Raw genomic sequence first — 27,637 nt, forward strand, 5'->3', positions numbered from 1 at the left:
TGAAAATCCCGGTAGATCAGCAGTTTCTGAAATACTCAGACCAGCCCGTCTGGAACCAACAACCATGCCACAATTGAAGTCGCTTAAATTACTTTTCTTCCCCATTCTCCATGTTCGTCAGATTGTCTTGACTATGTCTACATGCCTGAATGCAGTGAGTTGCTGCCATGTGATTGACTAAACTTTGAGTTAGCAAGCAGTTAAATAGGTGTACCAAATAAATTGGCCAGTGAGTGTATTTGTACATGTGTATGTATGTGTTAATATATAAGTATAATTTGTATTCATGTACTCGTGGTGATGTTGTGCTTGTAGATGTTTTGAATATTGCAGCATAACTTGATCCAGATGCTCATTCTGCCCTCATAACATAAAAACAATAGACCATCTGTATACAAACACTCATTTATATGCATTCCCTGGTGTGTGTGTACTAACCTAGATTTGTTTCTCTGTGACAAACAGGTATATGAAGAAGCTTACCATGCCCTACATCACGACTTACCTGAAACAATCGAGTCTGTATTAAAGGAGGTGAGCACCTGGATCCTGGAGAGAGTCCCTGCCCCTCAAACCTCTTAGCTGTCAATCACAGCATACACACACACATGCCTAAGCTCCGCCCCTGTCCAATCACATCTCTACTTTACAGAGAGATATCAGCCTGCACTACATGCAAACAATACTATCCTCTGTTTAATTAACCTAGAGGTCTTTACTAAGTGACCTTTGAGCATAAGGCAAAGCACTGGAGATGAAAAAGGTGAAAAATTATCACCATACTTCACCAGTTGACCAATTACTTTAAGAAATAAATTTTTTATAACAAGATTTGATATGCTATGTTTAAATATGAAACGAGGCTCATTAAAATATATTTCAAGCATAAAAATCTGAACTGAAGTCAGGTTCAAAAAAGATCTTTTTGACACCACAGGGTCTTTTTTATCACTCCATAATTCAGAAACTACAACGAACAGCCAGCAAAAATATTATAATAACAATATTTTTTAAGAATAAAAGTTTATATGCAATCAGATAAATTATGTATAGACATATATCCCTTGGTAGAAACTTTCAACATATAGATACAACTGACAAATTGGTGTAAAAATGTGATGAATGTAAGATCTGAAAGCTGCTGAAATGGAAATATAGTGCAGGAGAAAAAAAAAACGGCCTTTAAAAATATAGAAATATAGAGAAGTATTGTTAAACTGTGACAAAAGAAACACATGAAGGTGTTTTTTAGAATGTTTTCCTTACATTATACTGAAAAAGTATGGAGCCAGATCAGCTTAAAATAATAATGCATTTACAATTCACATTTACAAAATTTAATTAGAAAGTTCAAAACACAATTCATAAATGCGCAAATCCAATTCGGAAATTCAAAACACAATTCATAAATACCCAAATCCAGTTTGTAAATTAAAAAAATTATTTATAAATACGCAAGTTCAGTTCGTAAACTCAAAACACAATTCATAAATACCCAAATCCAGTTTGTAAATTAAAAAAATGATTTATAAATACGCAAGTTCAGTTCGTAAACTCAAAACACAATTCATAAATACCCAAATCCAGTTTGTAAATTAAAAAAATGATTTATAAATACGCAAGTTCAGTTCGTAAACTCAAAACACAATTCATAAATACCCAAATCCAGTTTGTAAATTAAAAAAATGATTTATAAATACGCAAGTTCAGTTCGTAAACTCAAAACACAATTTATAAATACCCAAATCCAGTTTGTAAATTAAAAAAATGATTTATAAATACGCAAGTTCAGTTCGTAAACTCAAAACACAATTTATAAATGCGTAAAACCAATTAGTAAATTCATAACACAATTCATAAATATGCAAATCCAGTTTGTAAATTCAAAATATACTTCAAAAATACGCAAATTCAGTTCGTAAATTTAAAACAGAATTCATAAATGCGCAAATCCAGTTCGTAAACTCAAAACACAAACCATAAATACGCAAATCCAATTGATAAATTCAAAACATGACTCATAAATGCACAAATCCATTTCGTAAACTCAAAACACAATTCAGAAATGTACACATGCAATTCATTTGGGAAATATTTATGATTTTTTACTTGTGAATTCACAAATTGTGTTTTGAATGCACAAATTGGATTTGGTAAATGTGAATTGTGCTGTGCATGTTTGAGCTTTACTTTTCAAAACGCTTTTATTTTTTAGACTGATGTGGCTCCATAAAAAAAAATAAAAGCCAAAACCTCAAAACTAACAGGTGCATTAAAAAAGCAGCATTTTTTTCCAATAGTGTCTCGCTTTAAGGTCCAATTAAGCTTTAATATGGCCAGTGAGGGTTCTGTGGGAGTTCTTATTCCCTGTCAAACTTCAAAAGGCATCAGCTCTGCAGGACATGGCATACAGGAAAATGAATGCCGCTTGCCCTCAGTGTTGAGCTCTCTTTTCGTGTTGCCACAGTAATAAAACACTCTCGTTGCTGTCCACTGCTCATTAGAGATGCGGTGCTGCCCCCGCTGGACAACAGCAGTACTGCATTCTGCTGTGAGCGCAGTTACCAAGCAACTTAACCATATATATTACATATAGCTTGGCAGGAAAACAAACCGAACGAGAATATGGAAATGCCTTGAGACATTCAGAGAGCAAAATGTCCGCTGGGCGAGTCTAACATTGCACTCATAGAGATCAATTGGATAATCTCTACACTACAGACACATCTAACTATGCAGGAGATCCCCCCTATATATATGGCCACAACAAGGAAAATTGGAGAGAGATTTCTTTTTGTGGTTTGACTGTTTCAGACACCTAAGACTGTTTCATTCCTTTGAGTAAATGAAAAGTAAATGCCTCTGCGTTTGCTGAAAATGAAACCGATTTACAGCTGATTCTTCCTTACAAGCTCTGGAATTGTAATATCTCATTCTGTTATTTTTTACAACTGTTTTGTTATTTGTTTGACTACTCTATTAATGAATATGTTACTGTTGAAATGATAGTGTGTTCACAATAGCTTTTGGCCTCATCGCAGACCTTCCGGGTGCTAATGGGGTTTGTAGCTCTAAAACAACATGGAATTGTAAAAAGGTCAGTCGCTCACACCAGCTTAACATTTACCACGACTGATGAAGGGTGAATTTTGTTACAAAAGGTTTGCATGCAAGACTCGAAAGCATTTTATCAGAGAATGTGGAGCATTTAATTGAATGTGGCACATTTTTAATGGAAGCAAAACGTTTCTTTATCTTACTTTTATAGATTGTCGTTGAATGCTCTGGTAATAACAATACTGACATACACAACTGAAATGTCCAGATTGTAAATAGTGTGCATGTTTGTGTATGCATTTTGGAGAGAGACTATATATGTATAGAAAGGGAAGCTATATAGTTTGGGTGTTTGTTTTACATGTACTGCATTTTATTACGTATTTGTCTCTCTGTCTTTGAAGGATCACACGTACATTTGTAGAATAACCTAATCTGTCTCAGTGATAATCTTCTTCGACTTTGACTGTTTCTGTAATTTCTCAAATCTTCCTTTGGAGGAAGTGCTAGGAACACTGGGATTGGAGGAGCAGCTCATATTCTCAAGGACGTTATTTCTTACATTGGGCAATAATGCAGGATTCATTTGGATTTGAACTTGCTTGCCTTTACAAAGACATCTAAAATGCTCTCCTGCAGTCGCACTGTCCTAGTAAATGGCACATTTGATATAAAAAGGGTTCTGAGTTCTTTGCATAAATGCTGTAATATATTAAACAGAAATGAAAGCTATAATGTAATTGCGTAATAATCTGTATGGAACTGTTAATTATAAAAAATAATAAATTTTAAATGATGGAAATAGTTTGTGTGGATTTATTATTGCTTGGTTGGTTGACTGAAGATGATTCCACCATGGTGTTATGTCTTGGTCATGTGTTTTAATGAAACCCCGAGGCTCTAAATAAAAAAGCCCTTCTATATAAAAAGCCCTTTTCTTCCCAGAACATCTGAATTGTTTAAGATTGTTCTTTCTGATCGCAATGCCTGAATCAATGATTCTCAGGAATTCACTGCAATGACCTTTCTTAGAACCAGATAGTGTAAAACTAAATTATGATCCAATTTGTTCTAGAAAACGGTCCTTTGAAGTCACACAGCTATTATTCCAGTGGGCTTGTTTCCCTTGGTGAATTTCTGATCTAGTTTCTGTAGGCAACAGGCTTGTGCATGTAGTCATTTATAAACGTTTTCCCTATTTAAATTTAAACATGGACGAATGTGTTACAGTTGGCATAAAAAGCATAAAGTTATATTGTTTCATTGCTTATAGATATTTAGAGAAAACAAAGCAGGACCTGATTTTGTCAGAGGAAAAATTTATTCATTTAAAGAAATGTGATTGTTGCATTAATTCTAATTGGGTTAATATTGATAATTCCCATATTATATGTTCTTAGTTATTATATTAGGAAATAAATTATTTTAGTACTTTTTTATTAGAATGTTATACAAGCAAAATGTACAGTGACCGGCCACTTTATTAGGTACACCTGACCACCTGCTTGTTAACTAAAACTAAAAACTAAACTAAATTTCTAACCAGCCAATCACATAAAAGTGACTCAAGGCTATAATTCACACAGGCTCAGCAAAATTGGACAATAGAAGTATCAATAAATGTTACCTGGTCTAATGATTCTTGATTTCTGCTGCAACATTCGGATGGTACGGTCAGAATTTGGCATCCACAACATGAAAGCATGGAACCATCCTGCCTTGTATCAACGGTTCAGGCTGCTGGTGGTGTTGTAATGGTGTGCGGGATATTTTCTTGGCACACTTTGAGCCCATTAGTACCAATTGAGCATTGTGTCAGCGCCACAGCCTACCTGAGTATTGTTGCTGACCATGTCTATCTCTTTATGACCACAATGTACCCATCTTCTAATGGCTACTTCCAGCAGGACAATGCTTCATGTCAAAAACCGCGAATCATCTCAGACTGGTTTCTTGAACATGACAATGAGTTCACTGTTCTCAAATGGCCTCCACAGTCAGCAGATCTCAATCCAATTGAGCACCTTAGGGATGTGATAGAACGGGAGATTTACATCATGGATGTGCAGCCAAAAATCTGCAGCAACTGCATGATATTATCATGTCAATATGAATCAAAATCTCTGAGGAATGTTTCCAATACCTTGTTGAATCTATGCAACAAAGAATTAAGGCAAAAGGGGGTCCAAACCGGTACTAATAAGGTGTACCCATTAAAGTGGCCGGTGAGTGTATTTATGTTGTTTGCTATTTTTTAGGCATAACCTTTACATTATTTTGTTATAAATGGCTATGAAATGGAGGTTAATTGACTTTGTCATTATTTTTCACTACAAATTTAATTAAGATCAGTAATTCAAATGGGTTTCATTAGGAAAGTTAGTAGATTATTTGTACTTTTAAAGGCCATAATTTAATCTTCAAAAAGGATTTCTCACCAGTATTATAATTCATGTCTTGATTGAAGGAGAGAGATAGTGAGTGAATGTGTGTGTTTGTGTGTGTGTGTGTGTGTGTGATTCTTAGTTATCTTATTTCTTTATTAATGGGGTCATTTATTCCTTTTCCTTCGGCTTAGTCCCTTTATTCATCAGGGGTCGCCACAGCAGAATGAACCGTCATCTTATCCAGCATATGTTTTATGCAGTGGATGCCCTTCCAGCTGCAACCCGGTATTGGTAAACTTCCATACACTCACATTCACACTCATACACCACGGCCAATTACCTATACCGGATGTCTAGCAGTGAGGTGACAGTGCTAACCACTGAGTCACCTTGTCACCCTTTTAAAGGGGTATATCCAGTAATTAATTTTTCTTAATATTCACTAATTAAAAAGTTTGCTAATAATAAAAGGTTATGGTTATGACTAAAGAATGAATCTTTTAGTGTAAATATTGGCCAGATTGTAAATGCACTGCGAGCGTTAAAATGGATGACACCTTACATAAGCGAATAATAAGTGAATGCTGACTAAAGGATGACACGTCTCATGTTGTGTTCCACAGAAGAAGAAAACACAGGTTTGTAATTACATGACGCTGAGTGAACAATCCCTTCGAGAAAAGAGGAAATCCGGCTTTCACGGTGAGCTGTTACTATCCGGCAGGGGGCGCGAGGGGGACCTCGAGGAAATGACTGGAGGATTTAAAGGTGGTTCTGTGTGTCCATGGCAACGGCTTTACCTGCGACCTGAATGGAGACCCGAGAATAGATCGACTGCTCTATATTTACTGACAGGGAACTCCTGCTCTCCTGGCGGATATTCATTTCATCAGTTCTCCTTAAGATGGAGCCTTCTAGACCACCGAGCCCTTCTAGGAATTCTCAGTCAGTGGTAGCCTTTGGGTTTTTAAAGTTGACCTAATAAACGACTCATGTCGTACATCATATTCGATGATAAAAGTTAATGTTTGACGTTTTATGGCGGCATACGCGTGCACAGAATAGGCTAAACTCTTGTCGTGACAGCTCCACCTTTTAGATTTGTTGTAGGCTACTTTTGTTTTTACTTCACTCACTTGCATTACTGACTGAGAGAGGGATTCCGTGTTTTGCTCATCGCTGAGTTCTCGCTGAGGTCAGAATTGGCCCTGAACCCCATAACAGCCTCGCAAAATAACTCATCTTCACCCACTTCCTAAATCTCGCACAAGCACGCTTCAAAGAGGCGGGGCTAGTGTCTCATGCTGCTTTGCGATTGGTTCATCTCGCCATCCATCAGGGTTTGACGTTGTGGCTCGCTCTCGAACTCTGTGACCGCGCCCCCGAGGCTCAGCGGCGGTGGAGAAGGAGAGAGTGTGCAACTCAGGAGGATCCAGCGGTCTGTTCTCACAGGAAAAAAAACGAGAAAATTTCAGCTCATACATGGCGAAATTTGTTTTATTCGACGTCCAGACACATATGCATTCAGGACCGCGGCTCTGACAGCGACAGGCGAGGCGATTATCCACAGCTTCACAGAGGTTGGAGTTTACCGAGGGTTTTCGTAGCAGTTTCATGCTTGGAGGCGCGCGAGTGCCGGTGTCGTCGTCTCCGTGGGCGCCGTTTCGTGCTTTCCGGTGACAGCTGACACTTGTCCGATTTACCAAGACTAGAAGGCCTGCTCTGCTCTGCCTCCTTCCAGCCCGGTGTCCCTGTCAGCGCGGGGCCGCCTGCACACTCACCCCGGCGCGGCCTCGCTCCTTGACGAACCCCCGGCGACGACACAGCGTAGAGCCTGTTACCCACACACCTCCACAACCACCTGCCGTGTTTACAACGACCAGCAAAACCGTGAATCTTTGGAGGAAAACGGACTAGAGGGACGCTGGTGATATCGACAGGCGGAGCTGTCATTAAACATACACAGCTCTTTGAATTTAAGCATATTTAATAGTTCATTCTCACGCGACTGGCTCATTCTCTCTCGCATATCCTTAATCAAACTATCAAGCAGCCAAACGCCTGACACAGAAACTAAACACGCTTGGAGCAAAGGCAAGGCCTTGTCTGCTAACTCAGATAGCTGCACCGCTAACACTCAGCCTGGCTTTAATCAGCTTCTAATCTCATTAACTCCACTTTTTGACTCCTATTCATCGCTTATTTTGTAAGATTCTACACAATAGAGGGGCGATTTTAATTTAAAGCCATTGGATCAACGCACAGTACAGTACAGAATCCCTGCCAAGAGATCTGTTCAGCAGCAGCAGCAGCAGGAGGAAACAGAGCTGTCAGCCTTTATTTTCTACTACTCGGCCTGATTAATTCCCACCTTGGGAAAGAAAAACCCGAAGAATCTTATGTGTTGGGCTGGATTCAGCTGACCTTTGCTACGAAAATTAACTAAGTCCCTCGTGAGCTTCTTGCGCTGTAACCCGCTGCATGCACTGATACGGGAAGGACTTGATTTATATTTTTGTACCATAGTTCAGGAGCCATTTAGAACAGGGTCAGATCTCTGCACAACCCCTACTACTGTTTAAACATGAGTATTGAGATTCCAGTCGGGCTGACGGAGCTGCTTCAAGGCTACACCGTGGAGGTGCTGCGCCAGAGGCCGCCGGACCTGGTGGAGTTTGCCGTGCAGTATTTCACCCGCCTGCGGGACACCAGGAGCCAGGACGGGTCCGGGGCCGCCGCCAAAACCGGGGGGAAGGGAGTGATGTTTGATGGCGAGCCGATGCAGACAGAGTCCAACGGGGACGAAGATGACGAGGACGATGACTCAGATTTTGAGCGTGAGTGCCTCTTTATTAAACGAGCTGCCTGTAACTCATGAGACTGCGTTTGTTTTAGTGGATAGTGTGTTTGCACGGCTAACAAGGGTGTCAGATTTCCCTAGTGATGATGGGTAACGTGAGCAACGGTCCTATCTAGGCTGTTTCCATGGCACTCGCTCTCATCCATGCGCTTGATTGACAGGGTGACAAGTAGCCTGCACTAGGCATCCCCAGAATGCATGCAAAATTAAAATGCTCTAGTAATGGATTTGCATTAATATTTATGCATCTCCTTTTGAATAGAGACGGCTTGTGGCGTGAGTGCGATGCTAACCCATTCGTGCAGTATGAATTGCTTGTATGAATGGATGCGGGCTGGCCATTGAGAATGCTAACAGGGATTTTTCATAATGGAGAGAGGTGCGCTCGTGCACATCAAAGCAAGCCCCTCTTTCCTTTCATGTAGTGCAGAGCGAACAGCTGCGCCTCCCGAGCAGATTCACTGGCAGACATTTCTGAAGTCAGCATTTGTGAATTAAAGCATTCTTAAAAAAATAAGTGATTGGGGGAAATCTGGGCCACGTGAGGAAGCAGTGTTGAAATGGATAGGGGGATTAGTTCACATGAACAAATCGCTTAATCATATTTCATCAAGCCGCAGGGTGTGCAATACCTGAATGTCTTTGTGTGGATTATAAATTGTTTGTTTTGATATTTAAGGTTGTAATTGTTTTCATAACCTATTGAACGGAATAAGGAAGTCCAGCCCTATCTGTGTGCTAAATCTGATTTGAGATCACTCAAGATTGTGTGCTTTCAGTGGTTTGTATTTGAGCTGGTGCATCATTCCCTTCTCACGTTTGAATATGCATTGCTGCTGTATACCGTAGTAAAGCAGCGTGTTAAATGATCATGTCTGAACATGGAACTGAAAATACTTTTACATGCACAGTGGTTATAATCGAGCAACAGTAGATTGCAATCTCTACCTAATCAAATATTCAGACAATTTTGTTGAACCAACCATCACCTGATGTTTTAAGAGAAGTTTAAATGACATCTTTATAGTCGAGTTGTCTGATTTTAAAATTTTAGTCATTTTGAAAATGGTGGATAATTGAGCTAAGTGGCTTTTTTATAGTGCAAGAGCCTTGCTGTTAGACCAAATCTCTGTATATATGTAAGTATTGTTTGTTAATTTGGTCTGACTGCTCTGTGGTTGTTTTAGCACAATTTACAAACAGCATTGCAAACGTGTGTGGTTGGAACTGTAGCTCTCTTTTAACCTAGTTAGAAGAACAGTTTCATATGACATGAATTTTAAAAATGTCATGCATTTGAGCAGAATAAGGAACTAATGCGCACTACAGTGAGTCTATATCTTTTAGTCATTCATTAGGAGAATGTGAGGGCAATTTTGATGAGTGCCCATGTGCTTACAAGCTTATTGCGATGATGGAAGCCTGTGGTGATGTAAGGAAATCTACGTAAAAAGACAAAATAGCAAGAACAATTAGAACAGTTCATAGATTATACGTTTATTATTTAATTTTATAGGATGGGGCTGCACGACATTGATAAAATCTGAAATTGCGATTATTTCTACGATAAATATTGTGTTATGACTACAGTTTCATGGTGCTATTTTGACTAGCACCATTTGATGGTTTTCTGTGGAGTCTAACAGTAATCAGGTACAGAAATTGAATAATCACAATGCAAAAAATGCTTTTCTTATTTTGTTTTTTCATTTCTAGTCTTAATATCAAACAATTCTTAGAGCAAGTAAAATATTGTTTTGTTTTTACCGTCAGTAGAAATAAGTCAAATTTAAGTGTTTTTCCTTAAAACAAAAAACGTTATCTGCCGTAAAGGTGAGTAAAATCTTGTTTTTGCTTTGCTTTGATGTAGACATTTGGGATAGAAACAAGACAAACATTCTAAGTAACAATTACTTTGCATAAATTATATACATTCAATATAAATAAAGGAATTAAATACAATTCTGTAGCTCCTGCTCAACTATAATTCAGGCTCAACATTGCATATTTTTGCGATGTTACTATTGCAGATGTGCACATTGCGTGAAATGACGTATTGTGCAGCCCTACTTTTATAGCAGTAGTCTGACATTGTTTTTATTTCAAGCTTTAGGTAGTGAAAATTTAGCTCTCCATCACCTAAGTCAGTGGTTCCCAACCTTTTTCTTTGGGGCCCCCCCCCATAAGCATATACAAACACTGGAGCCCCCCCAACATATAAATACACACACACGCACGCACGCACGCACGCACACACATATGTACTGTGTGTATATATATATATATATATATATATATATATATATATATATATATATATATATATATATATATATATATATATGTGTGTGTGTGTGTGTGTGTTTGTGTAATATATAGTAATATGTATAGAAAATATTAATTAATCAGTTTTAACTTCTCTTGGCCTTCAATAAAACCAAAATTTAGGTAGGCTTTGTCATACTGTCTAATCTTTTTATTCGCCTCTGAAGAATCACAGCATTTACGTCTGTCTGCCATTTTTGTTTTAATTTTGCCTTTACGACATGTTGACAAGCAGATTGCCTGAGTGAGTAAAATTTAAATAATTATTTAAAGTTATTTATTTTAATTATTTTCACTATTATGTTGGAATTTTAAGCATGTGTTTAGATTATTATTATTTTTTTTTTGGGCTGCTCGATTTTGGGAAAAATCATAATCACGATTATTTTGGTCATAATTGTAATCACGATTATTCAAAACCATTGCCAGTTAAAAATTATGTTTAACAGAGCAAGGAATTTTAACAGTATTTCCTATAATATTTTTTCATCTATTTGTTTTATTTTAGCTAGAATAAAGACAGGTTTAAATATTTTGAAACCAATTTAAGGTCAATATTATTAGCCTACTTAAGCAATATATATTTTTGATTGTCTGCAGAATAAACTACCGTTATAATGACTTGCCTTATTACTCTAATTAAGCCTTTGAACTGCACTTTAATCTGAATGCTTGTATTTTGAAAAATATCTAGTAAAATATTATGTGCTGTCATTATAGCAAAGACAAAAAGAAATCAGTAATTAGAAATGAGATATCAAAACTATTATGTTCAGAAATAAGTTAATAAAATATTCTTTCCATGAAACAGAAGTTGGGCAGGAAAAGGTTTGCTAATATTCAAGAGGGCTAATAATTCTGACTTCAACTGTATACATACAGTTATTTTCCACCCTGCAATGGAAAGAGAAATAAATACAATAGCATAAAAATATGAAACAAACTGTGCTTTAAGCATCTTCACTGTAAGAAAAACACTTTAGCTACAGCAATCCTTCAGTCAAGAGCAGCAAAGGTTTTCTCGTTATGTTTGTTTAATAATAATAAAAACAGGCGGCAGAAGGATTATAGCGCACTATCTCTTTAATGGTTTCTCTTTCACGTCTTTTGATCCTCAACTCGTTTGTTTATTACACAAATGAGGGTTAATGTAAATAATCACTAAACACCGCGTTTTGACACCTATTTGACCATTAAAGCGCTCACGTTAATGACTTTAGATGTCTGCGCTCCTCTGCTCGTCTCAGTGTGTGAATGAGAGTGAATGCTGACCGGCTGCATGCTTCTGACTGCGTGATCGTGCTGCACACACACATAAGCTCTTTTGCGCTTTTAAGAGCAACACGTGTACAACTGTGGCGAAATATGATGCAATAATCATTTATCTCGATTAATGCTTTTTTATAATCGTTTGAAACCGAAATCTAAATCGGATTTTCGATTAATTGCAAAGCCCTTTATAATAGTGGACCATTTTTATGCCTTTTTCTACCTCAATACTTATCCTCTCCCGCGCCCCCCCTGTGAACTCTGGCGCCCCCCTTAGGGGGGCGCGGACCCCAGGTTGGGAACCACTGACCTAAGTGATGACAACAGTTCTTACCAAGGTTGAAAGAACAAATTATGCATTCAACAATTCTGGAAACAATTGTGATTAGCTTGTTTGTTTTTTCAGCAAGGCCATAATACTAAAGTAAAGCAGTGAGTTTTGTTTTTCTTCAGGAAACACACATAGGCCCAGATTCGATTTTGCACATTATGGAAACAAGAATTGTGTTGTGTTAAAGTGCAAGTCAACTGAAACATGATAGTAAACTTTCAGTTAGTCTAGTCTTCTTCACACCTCTATGAATGTTGAGACTGGTGAAGATGTGCATGTCCGCTTTCCAGATTTTTGCTTCTGCCTCATAAGGCTTTACAATGCAGCTGATTTTTTCCTTTTTTAAAATTCTGAATCAAAAGCATCGACTTGAAACCTTCTTGTCTTCAAGGCGAGCATGTCTCATTGTTGCTTAGCACCAACAGATACCATGAGAGCACAAGCTCCAGAGCATTTTGAAAAAAGAAAAAGTGGTACAGCTTGCATTTACAATGCAACGCTCAATGTTTTTAAACTGTATTCTGCTCTATATCTACCAAAATGTAGACATGCAATGGAAAGTAACAGTAACTGAAAGTTGAATGGGAGAACCACTGGTTCTAATATGCAGTAGCAGAGCGCACCAGTCAAAGTTTAGGCACTCACACCAAAAAATTATGACCACCGTTACGAGTTTTAGATAATATATTTAACAAAAACTAACAAACAAACAAAAATCTGTATCCACCTACTGGCCTTGCACGCGCTACCTGATGCAAATAACATGAACTTAGTTAACGATAATAACTTTGCTGTTCTCACAGGTAGTGACTGATGTGGCACAGATGATATTGGCATATGACTAGGGAATCTGCTGACAATTTTTGCTATTTCTGCCAAAAAATTTGCTAAAAATCTGCAGAAAAAAATATTTTGGGAGTATCATAACTAAAACTATATATGTGAAATAAAAAATAATATCTTTTTAAACTTTTATTTAATGTTTAAATTGCAAATCCAATTAGATTCACTTTATTTGGTAAACAAATAATAATTTTAATAACAAATAATAATAATAACAAATAATATTAAACTCTCCTATAATATATCTACTAAAAACAGAAAATATTACTGTACAAACTGCACTGTACATAAATCAGATGAACATTTTTATACATTTTCAACATTAGTCAATAATATTACTGTAATTAATTTAAAAACTGAATAAATATAGATTTACAAACATTTACTCAAGTAAATAAACAGAATAAATGATGGGCTAAAAATCTGCTGAAATCTGTGGAAAATCTGAGGGATTCTGACTGCGCAGATTCCGTGTGGGCCTACATATGACTTTTCATATGTCTTTTTATGAGCTGCAATTTATGACTTTTCATATGTCTTTTTATGAGCTGCAATTTTAGTTTAATCTTAGTTGCACAACTGTAAGCATTTTGACGATTAATTGAAGGATTAAATAACGTTAAAACATCTTGTGTTTAAAATGTGTAAATGTGGCAAACACTGCTACTTGAAAACTCCGTCCCACTGGCTTTACAGGGAATGGCTTTAGTCATTTTCATAGCACACTTTAACCCACTGCAACACTTTTCAAAAAGTGTAAATGGTGGATTAATATTCACCACATGATCACTTATTAGATGTTTCTTTTTTTTGTAACTTCAGGTGGTTTCTAAAACTGAATCGAATTTTCCCGACTGTAGCTCTCTTTCATCTGAACTGAGTGATTGACAGATGATATTAACCAATCCATTCGCATTAGGTTCTAGAGCAGGGGGCCAATAAAAAGAGTTTGAAGACAGGGGAAGCAGTGCGGTATTTGTTTACTGCAGCAAGTTGACCTGTCAACTGTTTTAAACAATTCCTGAGCACTGCATTTGGTGTTTTTTAGTGCAAAGATGCATTCTCTGTGAATGTCTCCTAAACATGCACATGCAATGAACATTTTGCAGTAAAAACCGGTTGCACGACTCTAATTTTCTGCGCTCACACAAATGCTCCCAAATATAATTTTAGGTCACATAGATAACATTTCGGGTACATATGCGACCAAAATGTTTGCAATTTGTTACGTTTGTAGTTATTGTACTGTTAGGGGCGATGCCACTTTTTGGCTTCATTGAATCACTGTTTTAGCTTTGCCCAAAAATCAATCAGAATTATTGAATAACAGTTTAACTCAACAGTGATACATTTATAATGCATTTAGAAACATTTCTCAGAGTTCTCGCTATCCAGACTTTAATAAACCAAATATACGAAGGCAAGGTTACAGTATGGATTTCCCCACTTTGACATGTTTGTTGGACCAACCGGTGAGCTATACATATAATTGGATCTGGACTAACAGTGTGAACCTAGCTTTAGTTTGCTGTTGTTGAAAAAGCTGTTGTTTGAAAACACCTGGGTAGATTATTTTCACAGTTGCTTTTAGTACGTCATCATCGGCCAAAGAACATCTGGGTCAAAGAGCGGTGCCAAGATTCATAAATTGATTTGTATTTCGTAGTTGTCAGCATACCCAACCATGATAGCAGCGTTTGACTGAAGCACATACAGAAGAGTGAGGCACATGTTGTTCCACAGTGGAGCTCGAGTGAGCGGAGGAATCCAAAGCATGTTGGGGCATGGTTTAGGCAGAGGAAAGCACCATCCCACCCTGATCTTTCTTGCTTTGCGTCATTCTGTCAAGAAAACATCTGCACATCACTGCACAGCTGCCAGTGTATTCTGCAGGATGTTTCAATAGATTCGACTGCTCCAGATTTGAATACTTGTTCCTTTATTACAACAGGTTTTAGGTGGAGGAAGTTAAAAGTACTCTTAGAGGTTTCAGTTTGCAGTTTTTCATAACACGCCGACCAAAACAACGTCACTGAATTAGAATGCCACCATTGCCTTTAACCACACTGCATCTCTGCTAAACTCCAAACCTAAATGCACACACGTTATTGAAAAACAGAACATTTCTCTTTGGCCTCGGTCTGGAACAGCACCCTTGAATAACTGAGTACAAATTTGTTTCTAATAGAAAAGCTCTATTGTGAAGTGAAGAGAAATGAATTAAAGTATAAATGTAGAGCTTGCGTGTTTTAGGTCCTCTTATTGGAAGAGAGTGTGCTCTTTGTTTTAATCGTGATAATCAGAGTGGAACAGAGCAGTCTGCTGTTTTAAGGACTCTTTAAGGAGTCTCTATACTCCCACAACACGGCCACCTGCAAATGCACACTGTCAAAGAAACTGTTTGTTCTCCTACTCACTGCTGGGTTTCCTGTTGCCAATGTGTTTTGATATGATAGAAGATGTAATATATATATTAATACAACATCTGAAAGTGTGAAGCTTTTTAAATGAGAGGATCAAACAGAACTAAATGTAAAAAGGAAGTGAATTTTTTCAGGCAGTTAGCGTGTAGTCATAACCATGATGCGGTTCATCTGAGAATGTCTTCCTGACTTTGCTGAACTGAAGTCAGGTTTTTGCAGTTAGACACACACACACACTTAAGGCTGATTTATACTTCTGCGTCAAACACCGGCGTATGCTACGGCGCTGACGCATAGTCCTTCGCCGTGGCCATCGCCATCACTGACGTGCACCTCTCAAAAAATGTAACTACACGTCGCAACGACGCGTAGCGTAAGCTCTGTGATTGGTCGGCTTGGTAGCGCTGACGAGTCTGGGCGGGAACGAGAGCCGCGCGAATGGCACGACGCCGCACGAGCGATTGTTTACAAGTGTGGAGTCCCGTGAAGGAGCTCCGGATGGAAAGTTTTGTATTGTGTTTACCTCATAGTTAAAGTTGTTGCACGTCCGCCGGTTCCTGCCTCAAAATGAGCGAGTTTGAGCCACTTGTACATCCCGGAAGTGTTCAGGAAATGCAAAAAAGTAGCGAAGAAACTCGACACAGAGGAATATTTACACCTCACTGCCAACTAGCGTTTTGGAAGTGTTAATGCAGACCGACAGAGACAGCGCGCAGAAGTATAAATGCACAGCCACGCGCGTTGCCTGCGCCGTGGGTTACGCCGGTCATCTGACGCAGAAGTATAAATCAGGCTTTACACAGTATAAATAAAGTATACATTTATTTTAAGTAAATAAATAATTGCTTTGTTTAAAATCATACACATTTCACAGATTTAACTTTAAAAAGAACTTAAAAGAGTTGAGAAAGAAATACGCACTATAGGTTCATAGAATATTTTTTTCCAAATCTAAACAAAAGCTACTTATTAAATTACTGGCAAGTAGGCCTGCACAATATTGTTTTAGCATCTGTATCGTAATTTGTGTATCTGCAATAGTCACATTTAGGGCTGAATGTAGGGCTGTGACAATGGCAATTTTTTACTACCGCGGTGGTAAGTCACCAACAACAGCTGGTGTTGCGGTGGTGGTGGGTGTTTTTTTTCCCGGCGGGTGGGGGGTTGGTTGTCAATCATACTAAAATAATCCGTGACAGAAGTTCAATCAAAAGTGAAAGTTCTTTCAGTCTTTAATTATTAACACTCCCATCATTCCTACTACTTACAGAACATAAATTTAGATATTTTACGATATAAAAATGCAATGAAATGATGAAAATTGTGAAATTAAAGCAATAGTGCAGAGATCTGGTTCCCGCATCAGGTCAGGGTGCGCCAGTAGCCTTTAAAACGTGCAAGCGGAGGCCCACTAAGGGAAAGAACTGGACATTCATTTCACATTTTAGTTAACTAATTCTTTAAACACAAACTTGATTCCTAAAGGAAAAAAAAAATCAAAAGAAATTTGTTGTTGAATACATTTTAGCAGAGACGAAACTGCATGTCATTTTTACATTCGTTTTTCAGTTAGGGATTAGGTCTATTAGAGTAACCTAATAAAATGTTTTGTTGGATACTGCACAGTAGTCTACACTATAATTAATATAATAATTTATTATATTCATTAGTATTTAAACTAAACTATACAATTGATAAAACGCAAAACCCTTTTATAATGTTTGCTTTCATTTTGACATCGCTAACAGTTGCAATAAGAAACATCCCATTATGCACTTTGTCATAAATGAAAAGGGTATAGTGCATGAGTAAATGGGATTTGCCTCATCAATCTCTCATATGCGCTGCATGTAGGCTTAATGATAATCTTTAAAAATCCTGCAATATCCAAATTTTTTAGAAATAAGGAGTAAAATATAATTTAAACCACTGGTCTGGCGCTGAAGCCATGATCTGTCTGCATTAATAAATGGTAACGTTGCATAACTTTCATTGATGAAACCTAATAGCGAAACTGCATACTATTGTTACTATAAAAAAGTATATTTCTGCCTTAAGTCAGTAACTTAGGCAGTAATGCAAAGTAATAAATAAGTGAATAAATAAATTACATTAACAATAGGGACCGAGTCACCAAGTGCCCCTAATATGGCATTAAGATGCCTCATCAGTTATGACATTCTGGCGCCGGGTCTGCTATAGCCATATATTATTGTTTGTAGCGAGAAGAAAAAAACAGATGAAAACCTGGCTGGGGAGATGGCGATAACATGGATTTATCTGTTATAAAGATTGTAGACATGACATTGTGAAGGCGTTTATCATACAACGCAGTTCGTGTTTATGATCATTAATATTAATAACTATTATTAATAGCATATTAAAAACTCTTCTCTCTCTGGATTTTGTTTTAGGGCTTGTTCTTGTCAGCACAATATAGGTTTATTGCATGTACAAATAAGATTATGAAGAATGATTAAGAGCTTGCATTCTTATTGCAACATTTTCGCAAGTTAATTTATCTGTTTTTTTAAATGATGAGAACATTATTCACTGGCGAAAATGTTCCTCCTGTACCACCAACAAATAAAGTAGCCTACCTAAGTTAATTTGCTTTTTATGTAAAAACTAAGGAATAACTTATAACTTAATTAAATATTAATTAATAAAACTTCCATATAAACGTATGTGTTTATTTTTAACCGTTCGGTAATAAAACAACACAGAACTGCTTATAAATATTGTAGGTAAATATTGAATAATTTGAACTGCTTGAAACCGTATAATAATTATTAAATGTTACATTTTTAAGAACTTCAAAAATTGCCTAAATGGCACTTTACTAATCAGTAAATGTTCAAAATTAAAAAAAATCTTGTTTGTTTTAAAATCAAAATGTTTGCAGATTTAATGAATTTGAAATCATTGTCTTGTTACTGAACAGTAAGCGTTAAAGTTTGGGACGCTTTCACATAAGAATGAAATTAACGCGTGCTACACTTGGGCCCAGAAGCTTGCGCTGTATGTCACTATTTTTGTTTAAACTAAATTTCCTTCTTTGTTATTTTATTATAAAACCTAAAAGCTCGAAGATAACTTCAGGAAATCCGATAAGTGCCTCACCTGAACAGGTAATTAAACATTACGATGCGCCTTTTTATATTGAAAATGTTTTTTTGCTGAACATATCATATAGTATATCGAACTGAAACAGTGACCCAAAAACCGAACAGAACCCTGAGATGTCTGCATTGTTAAACATCTAAAACATTTGCTTTTAGTCACACAACTTATTTTCCATAGCATATTGTAATGCACTTTTTTGTCTTTGCTGCAGAACCTTTCATTTATTAGGAATGCACACATACCAGCTTCTGGCTGTTTGTCACTAAAGAACGCTTCAGTAGTTGTTTTCTTGTCTGTCTATTGTTTGTATGTTTTGTATGTCTGGGTGTGTCTGTATCTCTTATTCATCATGTTTGAGGTTTCTGATAACAGTCTGGACTTTAGCACTTCCTCCTTGTATATCTCTCTTTCAGCAAGAGGGTGACTAACTACCCTCACCCTGTTTGTTCTTCCCACCCTGGACATTGATTTCAGAAGTACCGTATTACAACATAATCATGAGAGCTTATAAAAAGTTAGTTTATCAGCACCCGGTCATAGAATTCAGGTTTTCATGCTATTTCTGCCTTTTTTGAGTAAAAAGCTTAAGGGGAATCTCACATTTGGCAAGTTTGCCACACTAAAATAGCTTGTGTACTGTCTCTGTTATGCTGTGTGAACTAGTGCACACCAAACAAGCAGACCAAGACTGCTCAAAACATGAGTGCTGGTACTATGACTGCAAAATAATCAAAGGCTATTGTTATGAACATTTTGCAGGTAAAGCCAGTTCTGTGATCGGTTGTAAATCTCTAGCATGTGCTATCAAATGGAGCAGCATTCACTACATAGAGCCATAGTTCACGTACAAGCCACAGAATATTTATTTATTTATTTTATTTAGTGCTTCTACAGTGTACTAAAGATTGTCAAAACAGCTTAGCATAGAATTTCTTGTAATTTGAAGTCCAGTTTCAAGAGTTTTATTGCGATATTGATATTATTATTATTGTTGATATCGAGATTTTGTGCTTATTGATGTAAATGATTTAATTGCACTATAAAGGGATCATTCTAAAATAATCATTCTGCTGTAATGACAGCTGTTTGCATGGCTTTCCATGACTCTGTTTTACTGCTACACCTGAAAGTGTATGCTTCTTCTTCATGGCATATTTGCAGTTTTTACATAACCATGCCTTGCGGACAAGATCTGCATCACGATCACAGACCCCCTAAGCTCTAACACCAAGCTATGGCCTCTAAAAGAAACAAAAAACAAGACATTATGCAAGCTTAAAGTTTCCATTGTTATAAGAGTCTTATTGTTCCTTTTTATTTTTGTGTAGACCAAGCAAACCAAAACAACCAAACTACACATGTGAACATACATTACTGTAAAGCCTGGGTTCTTATTTTTGCATGGCCCTGTACTATGATTCTGCAGACTGTGCATACACCTTCTCAAACAGGCAAGGCATTTATACTCCATGTGCTTACTGTTGTTCTTTTCTTTGAAATAACAGGGGGTGGTGCAGAATAATTGTAATGTGAGAAGTAGTTGTTGTGTGTGTAGTTGCTGAATGAATTGGCATCAGCATCAAGTATGTAGAGTATCTGACTTGCATCCTTTGTAGTTTGGCACGTTTAACTAGGGAGTACAAAATCATGGGGGACAAAAGGACACAAGTTCAAAATTTCCTCAAAAGGAGGAACATCCTCACTATATATTAAGAATAAAAGCAAAAAATTATATCAAACTTTAAACTTTTTTTAAACACTACACTTTTCATTTCATTTAAACTGACATAATATCAATAAAAATATTGTTCAGTCAGCATGTACTTAAACTAAGGCTGCAACAAACCGTTTTTTTGATAAGTGATTCATCTAAAGATTGTTATATGTAATCCTAATAATTTTTAGTAATTTTTTTTTATGTGATCTTAACTGAAACATGAAGAGATTGTGGGGGCTAATGCCGAGTTCAGACTGCAAGATTTTCACAGTAGTCGTGTCACAGATGTGTTCACACTGGTTGACTATCTGGGCTGGCGTTTCGTCGCTGCTTTGTTTACACTGCAAGATGGATCGGCGACAGGGACTTTCACACTGCATGACTTTACTATAGGAAGAATCGCCGACAACTTCGTCCAAACTACGTCTCACAGCCAAAAACACGTAGTATATCTTTTGTTATTAACTACATAATGAGTAAGAAGCCTTTAATGGGGTAGAACATGTACATGTTTGCTCACCTGGGTTTAAAGGGAATTAGTCATTTCTCCTCAACGTTGATAATAAACTAATTTCTTTCTGTATGAAACGTCAAACAGACACAGGCGCTCCTGATTCCTGTCAAACCTCCACTAGTTTTTCCTCCATTTCTTGGGTCCAAATAAACCAAAAAAGAGCGCTTTTAACTTCTCCCCCAGCCTCCCGCTGCTCTCTCATTGGCTGTAGGCGATCGCTGACGTTATTTTCAGTCAAAACTCAATTCACACGGCATGATTTGAATCGCCGACAGCTCCAGATATTCAGCACGCCAAATATCTCGCAGGCATCGGCGACTCATCAGCGATTCTCTCAGATCGCGTCTTTGAAAGTTCATACTGTGTGATTGTAACTCACGTGCACAAGCACCGTTTTGCCTGTGATTTCAGGCATTTGTCGGCGATTTCTCAAAACCTGTCGGCGAGCCAAAATCGGGGCTAAAGTCACGCAGTCTGAACTAGGCATAAGTGTAGCTCCTCCGCTTTTTAAAAATCATCCAATCGTTTTGTTTTTTCACCGTTCTGCCAGTGAGAGGAGTTGAGCTCAAGCGCATCAAATGAAAAGCCAATGAGAAGCTTCTTGAAGGGGGTGGGGCCTGTCAGATATTAGAGAGCATTTGATTGGTTATGATTTAATGAAAACTATAGTATGTGTTGACATGAATAAAATCATTGTTCCATTTAGGCGGAAGTGACAAACTACAATTTGTACATGTCTATATCAGTTTTATATTTTCTTAACGTGAATTTTGTGACTGATTGATTACTGATACTAACATGTAAAGAAACTATATATTAATTTCATAAGACCTTTAAACAATTGATCATCTGTTATCTCAACAATTAATCATCTATTATTTCAATGAAAAATTAGTAGGTTTTAACTGATCATTCAGCTTTTGCAACTAGCAACATTTTTGCAACTTTGCATAAGACTATGGTTTATCACAGTCTGTAATGCTGCATCCCCTCCAGACGTGGATAAATTGTCAAGTGCGGGTGATTTACATGTTAAGTCAATGCAAAGACTTGAATAGACATCCTGCGGTGTGAATGAGACGGTGCAAATGTTGCGTTTTGCACAAAACCCTCAAGTTTGAAAAGCTGAACTTCAGCGCACATTCACAGCGCGTTAACCAATCAGGAGCTTGCTCTTGTCCGTGCGTGATTATGATGTGGCACCTGTTTTTGGTGTCACAAGGGGAAATCCTTTTTCCGACACCTGACAAAAGTTCATCAAACTTAGGCTCAGTCGGAAGCACAGCTGAAAGCCTCCATCATCCAGGTATAATTTCTGGAGAAGTTTCTGGGTGCAGCTCTGAAAGGACCTAGTGGACCTAGTAGACACGGCTCCTAACGAATATACGCAGCGTTCCTAAAGCTCATAAGCAGAGCTATTACCTCAATAGAAATCCTTGTTAGCCATTTAGCAACAAAACTAGAGTCACTGGGCAGACAGAAGCCCTGCCCATGAAGCGAATCTGTGTCTATTGTGAAGCAAATTTGACGTGCAAATTAAACAAATTTTGACTTGCTAATGAAGTAAACAAAATGTTCATGTGTGTATTTATGCATGAATAGCACAATTTATTTGCGCGTTCTGCATCTGGTGTGAACACAGCATTACACCTGCTGATGTAGGGTTAGTGAATATATTTGTTAATACACTGATGAATTGTGAACAGCGAATCTAAAACATTTCATATTGGTTATAATAATACTTATTATATACATAAAAAACTTAAAAAATTGGGATAAAACTAAAGATGGCAGCTCAAACACAGGTACCTGAGAGGCCAAAGTTACCTCAGAGTCATTCATCTATAAAAGTAAAGTCCTGCACAAACGTTACAAAAAAGATGCTGTGCATGCAACCAGGGGTAATGAGGTGCAGGAGCATCCACAACACAATGCTGTTTTTTGCCTTTTAAACCTTCTTAACTTGCAGAGTATAAATGAGGCACAAATCCGTTCGTTAGAGCAGTGCACCAGAACTCTTCATTCTCAAGGAATCGTGGGTAAGGCCAGAGGTTAGGCAGGATGTGGAAATCATGCACATTATCTACATTGTTGCTTACACTATTTTAGTCTCCAATTAAATGTAATCTTTAATTTCCTCTCTCTCTTTTTCTACTCAGCTAAATAGGAAACATTAGTCTCATTCTGCGCTTCTAAACAAGAAGTACGTTACCTCAAAACAAAAAACAACACTGGATTTAAACTGTGGTAATCTAAAATTTTTTATTTTTTTTGGTGCAAACAGTTTAAGTCGCCCAGTTTTGCATGCTGGTATTACAATACAAGTTTACTCCTCAGCAAGATGTTTAGGTCAGACTGATTAGTGGTGGCGGCTCAAGGAGAGCAGGTCAGTGGAACAAGAGTTCAGCCAATGAGAGGTCTCTGGTCACAAGGTGTACGTTTTGATTGGCTGTGCCTTGACCTTCAGCTTGCTCCACATAATACCGTATCAGCCAATCAGAGAGGAATTGAAAGAACAGGCAGTGACTTTGTCCAGTCAAGGAGGAGATTAAGCAGGCGAATGGCCTCGTCTTATCAGAGGCACAACTGACCTTGCCTCTAACTTTAATATCATGCACACAAACACATTTTACAGATATTGAGCAGCACTGAATCTTCACATGCTTCTAGGGACTTTATAAAAACTAAATGAAATGGCTGTTTTTGAGCAAAAATCTGATTCAAGGTGTTGTAGATTTCATTCATGCTCATTCATCATTTCAAGTAATCCATTTAGCTGCCAGTAAGGGGTTAAATCCACAGGCACAGAGTGAGACAGATACACGCTGCCTTATAAGGGCTAGAGAGAGAGGGAGAAATGGAGCGCTGCAGAAGATAGACAAAGTTTTTAGAGAGGAAAGGAAAAGGGGGACGTGGACATTAAGATTGATTGCTTACAGCAGGACACACAGAGAGAGAAAATACAGCCGGTTGTGAAGCATAGTGGGATTTTGATTTTTGTTATCCAAACCTCCACAAACCCCTGACGAGCAAGAAGTGTTCATGAAAATACATGGCTACAACTGAGGTGTCTTGTTTATTCATAAAAGCCAGGAACATCAGCGTTATTTGAGCCTGATTTCCTTTTTTATGAGTGTCAACATGTTTTTCAGTGTATTCCACATTGACAATATTAAAAATAATATACATACAACAAATCATAACAGAGTGATTTTTGAACGATTTTTACACTGAAGACTGGAGTAACTTAGCCTGCTGAAAAATCATGTAGGATTGTTACATTTTTATCTTTATTTACGTTTGTAACTTTATTTATTAAAGTAAAAAAATATATTTTTCACAAAATAATATTAGTAATTTGTCAATCTAGTTTTAGTAATATTTAACAAAATTATTATTTTTATTATTTTTTTATTAAGCATTTAAAAATGATATTAAAAAAATACAATTACACAGTTTTCAAGCAATTTTAGCAAGCCGGTTGAAAATAGATTGAAATATGTGATGATTCAAGTGAATCGCAACACATTATTTGAAAACAGGGGGTGCTGTGGTTACAGGCGCAAACTTGCTTTACCTGCACATCAGCGACGAGCGCTACTTAATAATGATTCCTTATAGCGCTTTTCTAGATGCTCTTTCCACCACCAGTGTGCAGCATCCACCTGGATAACGCGACGGCAGCCATAATGCACCAGAGTGATGAAGCCAATTATCATATGGGGATGGTTAAGGAGGCCATGATAGACAGAGGCCAGTGGGTAAATTTGGCAGTTAAACCCCTACTCCTTTTCAAAGGACATCCGGGGATTTTTAACGACGACATAGAGTCAGAGCCTTGGTTTCATTCGAAAGACTGTGCTTACGGAGCAGTATAGTGTCCTCTTCACTATACTGGGGCTTTAGGACTCACACAGACCACAGGTTGAGCGCCCCCTGCTGGCCTCACTAACACCACTTCTGGCAGCAACCTAGCTTTCCCATGCGCAGCTCTGCTTAGCTTCGGTGGTTGACCATGTGAGTTGCAGAGAGCTAGTTGCTGGCTTGACTACCCTTACACCAACAGAACAGCGAATAAGACGCACATAAACCATCAGCACAGTGAAAAACCACTGTTACAGATGTCTATTTGCAAAAAAAAAAAAAAAAAAAAACTATTAATAAAACCAAACCACGTGGACCAGATGGTTTGCAGTGCTACAGAGATCACACAGTGCATCAGTGTTTTCATAGCGAAAGATGTTTTTCAGACTAAAAGAGAAAGTTGATCTCTTACAGATATTAGATTATTTTCCCCCTCTCCTTTTCAAATTATTTTATGCATATTTTAAAAATTTGCTTATCGAAGATTTAACATTTTTTTCAAGATTATTTCTTCTTTTGTGTATCACACTGATACTTATACTAGTTATTTTTTACAAGTAATATTAATTATTTACCTTTATAATCATATTCAACTCCTGTCTCTATCCTATTATTTAATTAGTACTTTTATAATAAGTTTTAAGACTAGTTTTATGCTTGTGGCCTGGAGCAGAGGGCCTACCAACCACCTCTCTACACCCTGCTCTCTGGTTAAGGAAAGACTTACCTCCCCACTCCAGCCATCTCAGTTCCCATTGAAAGAGTTTTCTCAGCAGGGGACATTGTAAATGTGCAAAGACCTCAGTTTATGCCAGAAAACATGCTTCTTTTTAAAAATGTAAAATCCCAGCACAGTCACAGTTTTAGTTTGTTTATATTAATGAGGCTTCTTTAGTTTGTATTATTCTTTTTAGAAACTTGTTTTTAAAATAGCAATTTGGTTATGGCAGAAAATAATATTGAGCAAAAACATTTGTTACATTTGTTTCAAATAATTTTGTTAAAAAATCGTGACTAAATCGTGAATCATGAGATTAGTATCGTGAATTGTAGTCAGGTGAATCGTTACATCCATACACATTAGCATTATTAACATATTGGCCTATTAGTTTATTTTGGTCTAATTATGTATGCACTTTATATTTAGAAAACGCAAGCAAATGTGTGCAGTTCAGTTGCTGACTCTCACATGATTATAAGCAATTTTAGCCAAACCATCACAGAGATCACACACACACATTGTTTACTTTAAAAATTACAAGTCTCTCTCACTCGCTCTCTCTCCCACTGGCTAATATTTGCCAGCAGTGATAAGACTGTGTGCATGAGGACATCTAGAATGGCATAGAGGAAGAAAAAAAGACAGACAGGACAAATTTAAGTTTTGTAATTCTCAAGCTGCTGTTGTTTGTAAGTAATATTTGCTTGTACTATTAGGCTTGGGGATTTGAACAAACTTTTATTAGTATAAATGTATTAGATATAAATGATACCTTGCTGACTTTTTATAAGCAGTCAGACTGAAAATGGGCAAAAAAAAAGTAATCTACTTGTTTTCAATTTGTTTGATATTATTTTCTTCTGCTGAGTACAGAAACCGTTTCTATTTTAATTTGTTTTATGATGCAACTTTTCTGAGTAATAGCAAAGCAGAATAGCCAGTCTTGAGTGTCACATGATCCTTCCCCTACACATGAGAGCATCAGTTGAAGGCAGGATTTTCAGTAAATAATTATCTTTTGTGATCCTATCATGTCACTAACTGCTCTTTTTTTCTGTGTGTATCAAAACAAAAGGATATGGGCGCAAACTAACACAAGTGCATGGAGACCAAATGATGACAAACTCATATTTGTGTGAACTGTCCTCTTAAATGGGACATCTGTGGATTTATACTTGTTTTTCCTGGTAATGCCCCTTTTTATAAGATGTAAATCCCAGATTGTCTCTGTGAAGTTTCAGCTCACAATAGCCCACATATAATTTATTATAGCTTGTCAAATTTGATCTTATTTTGGTGCGAGCAAAGACACACTGTTTGTGTTTGTGTCTCCTAAAAGCCATAAATGTTCAAGCTAACGTCAACTAATGCAACTTCTAGACTCTATCCGGATGTTTCTGAATGTTATTACATACATTTATGGAGTCGTTGTAAATTTATTGCATCAAGTTGATATAACTCATCAGCTAGCATGTTGCTAATCAGTTCAGGTTTGCTGCTGTTTGCGAATAAACGTTACACTATTAATGCAATTCTCTTATCTTTACAGAATAAATACAAAGCTCTGCGCTCCATGGTAACTTTAGCCACATTAGCCTAACATATTAACAAGCACTTTAAGATCAAACATTTGAAAATATTCTCAAAGTTCATAGTAGGGCTGCACAATATATCATTTGAGCATGGATATCGAAATGTGTATATCTGCAATAGTCCCACCACACGGTTAGATTATTTATTAAAGATGTAAAGATATTAAATTTTTAAATCATTTATACAATGATGATGTTATTTTATGCTTGATTGTTTCTGTATGTAAATAATGAGAAAACCATGAAGCATTGCTATTTATTTAACATTTAACTGTTGTTTATTTATGCTTGTCATTTATTACATTTTATGTAAACGCACTGCATGTAACATGATCATGCCAATCTATCTAAATGAATGAAATCTTTCCAAATAGAGCCATTTAATTCATCTGGTCAATTTATAATCCTGTTGCAATATGTATTGTAGAAAAACTAAGACTATAAATCTACACCCCCTCCACAAACCTCTGGTCGGTAAATGAGTGTCATACTATAACAGAGAGGTTCTTAATCACTTACCAAAACCTTTTCATTTACTGTTCCTTTCTGGTGGAAAAATCTCCTCTTTCCCATACAAACTGCTGAATCCCTTCACATTCACAAGTCAC

At 37.1% G+C, this 27,637-nt stretch overlaps 2 protein-coding genes and 1 long non-coding RNA gene across 6 annotated transcripts in view; 2 read left to right on the forward strand and 1 right to left on the reverse strand.

Annotated features, from left to right (window-relative positions):
- The window catches only part of mgll (monoglyceride lipase), a 34,038-nt gene extending 30,179 nt beyond the window's left edge, over positions 1-3,859 (forward strand). For 2 of the 3 annotated variants that reach the window (XM_073909209.1, XM_068222890.2), the window contains exon 7: positions 466-3,859. In XM_073909209.1, coding sequence (XP_073765310.1) covers positions 466-582 — 117 coding nt within the window. In that variant the 3' untranslated portion in view covers positions 583-3,859. 3 annotated transcript variants of the gene reach the window in all.
- A 3,775-nt stretch (positions 3,860-7,634) lies between these two features.
- prkar2aa (protein kinase, cAMP-dependent, regulatory, type II, alpha A) overlaps positions 7,635-27,637 on the forward strand; it is a 39,060-nt gene continuing 19,057 nt past the window's right edge. Inside the window, exon 1 of the mRNA NM_001077370.2 lies at positions 7,635-8,281. Within this exon, the coding sequence (NP_001070838.2) occupies positions 8,029-8,281 (253 nt within the window). The 5' untranslated portion in view covers positions 7,635-8,028. The remainder of the gene's footprint in view (positions 8,282-27,637) is intronic.
- LOC141375638 (uncharacterized) lies at positions 7,644-16,384 on the reverse strand. 2 transcript variants are annotated; one of them, XR_012384374.1, is made up of 2 exons: positions 12,209-16,384; positions 7,644-10,443 (listed from the first exon to the last, which is right to left on the reverse strand). It is a non-coding gene; the product is annotated as an uncharacterized lncRNA (long non-coding RNA). The 2 variants fall into 2 exon arrangements; XR_012384373.1 differs by having other exon boundaries at positions 12,205-13,158.

The sequence above is a fragment of the Danio rerio genome, chromosome 8 (assembly GCF_049306965.1).
Source record: "Danio rerio strain Tuebingen ecotype United States chromosome 8, GRCz12tu, whole genome shotgun sequence".
Classification (NCBI taxonomy): domain Eukaryota; kingdom Metazoa; phylum Chordata; class Actinopteri; order Cypriniformes; family Danionidae; genus Danio; species Danio rerio.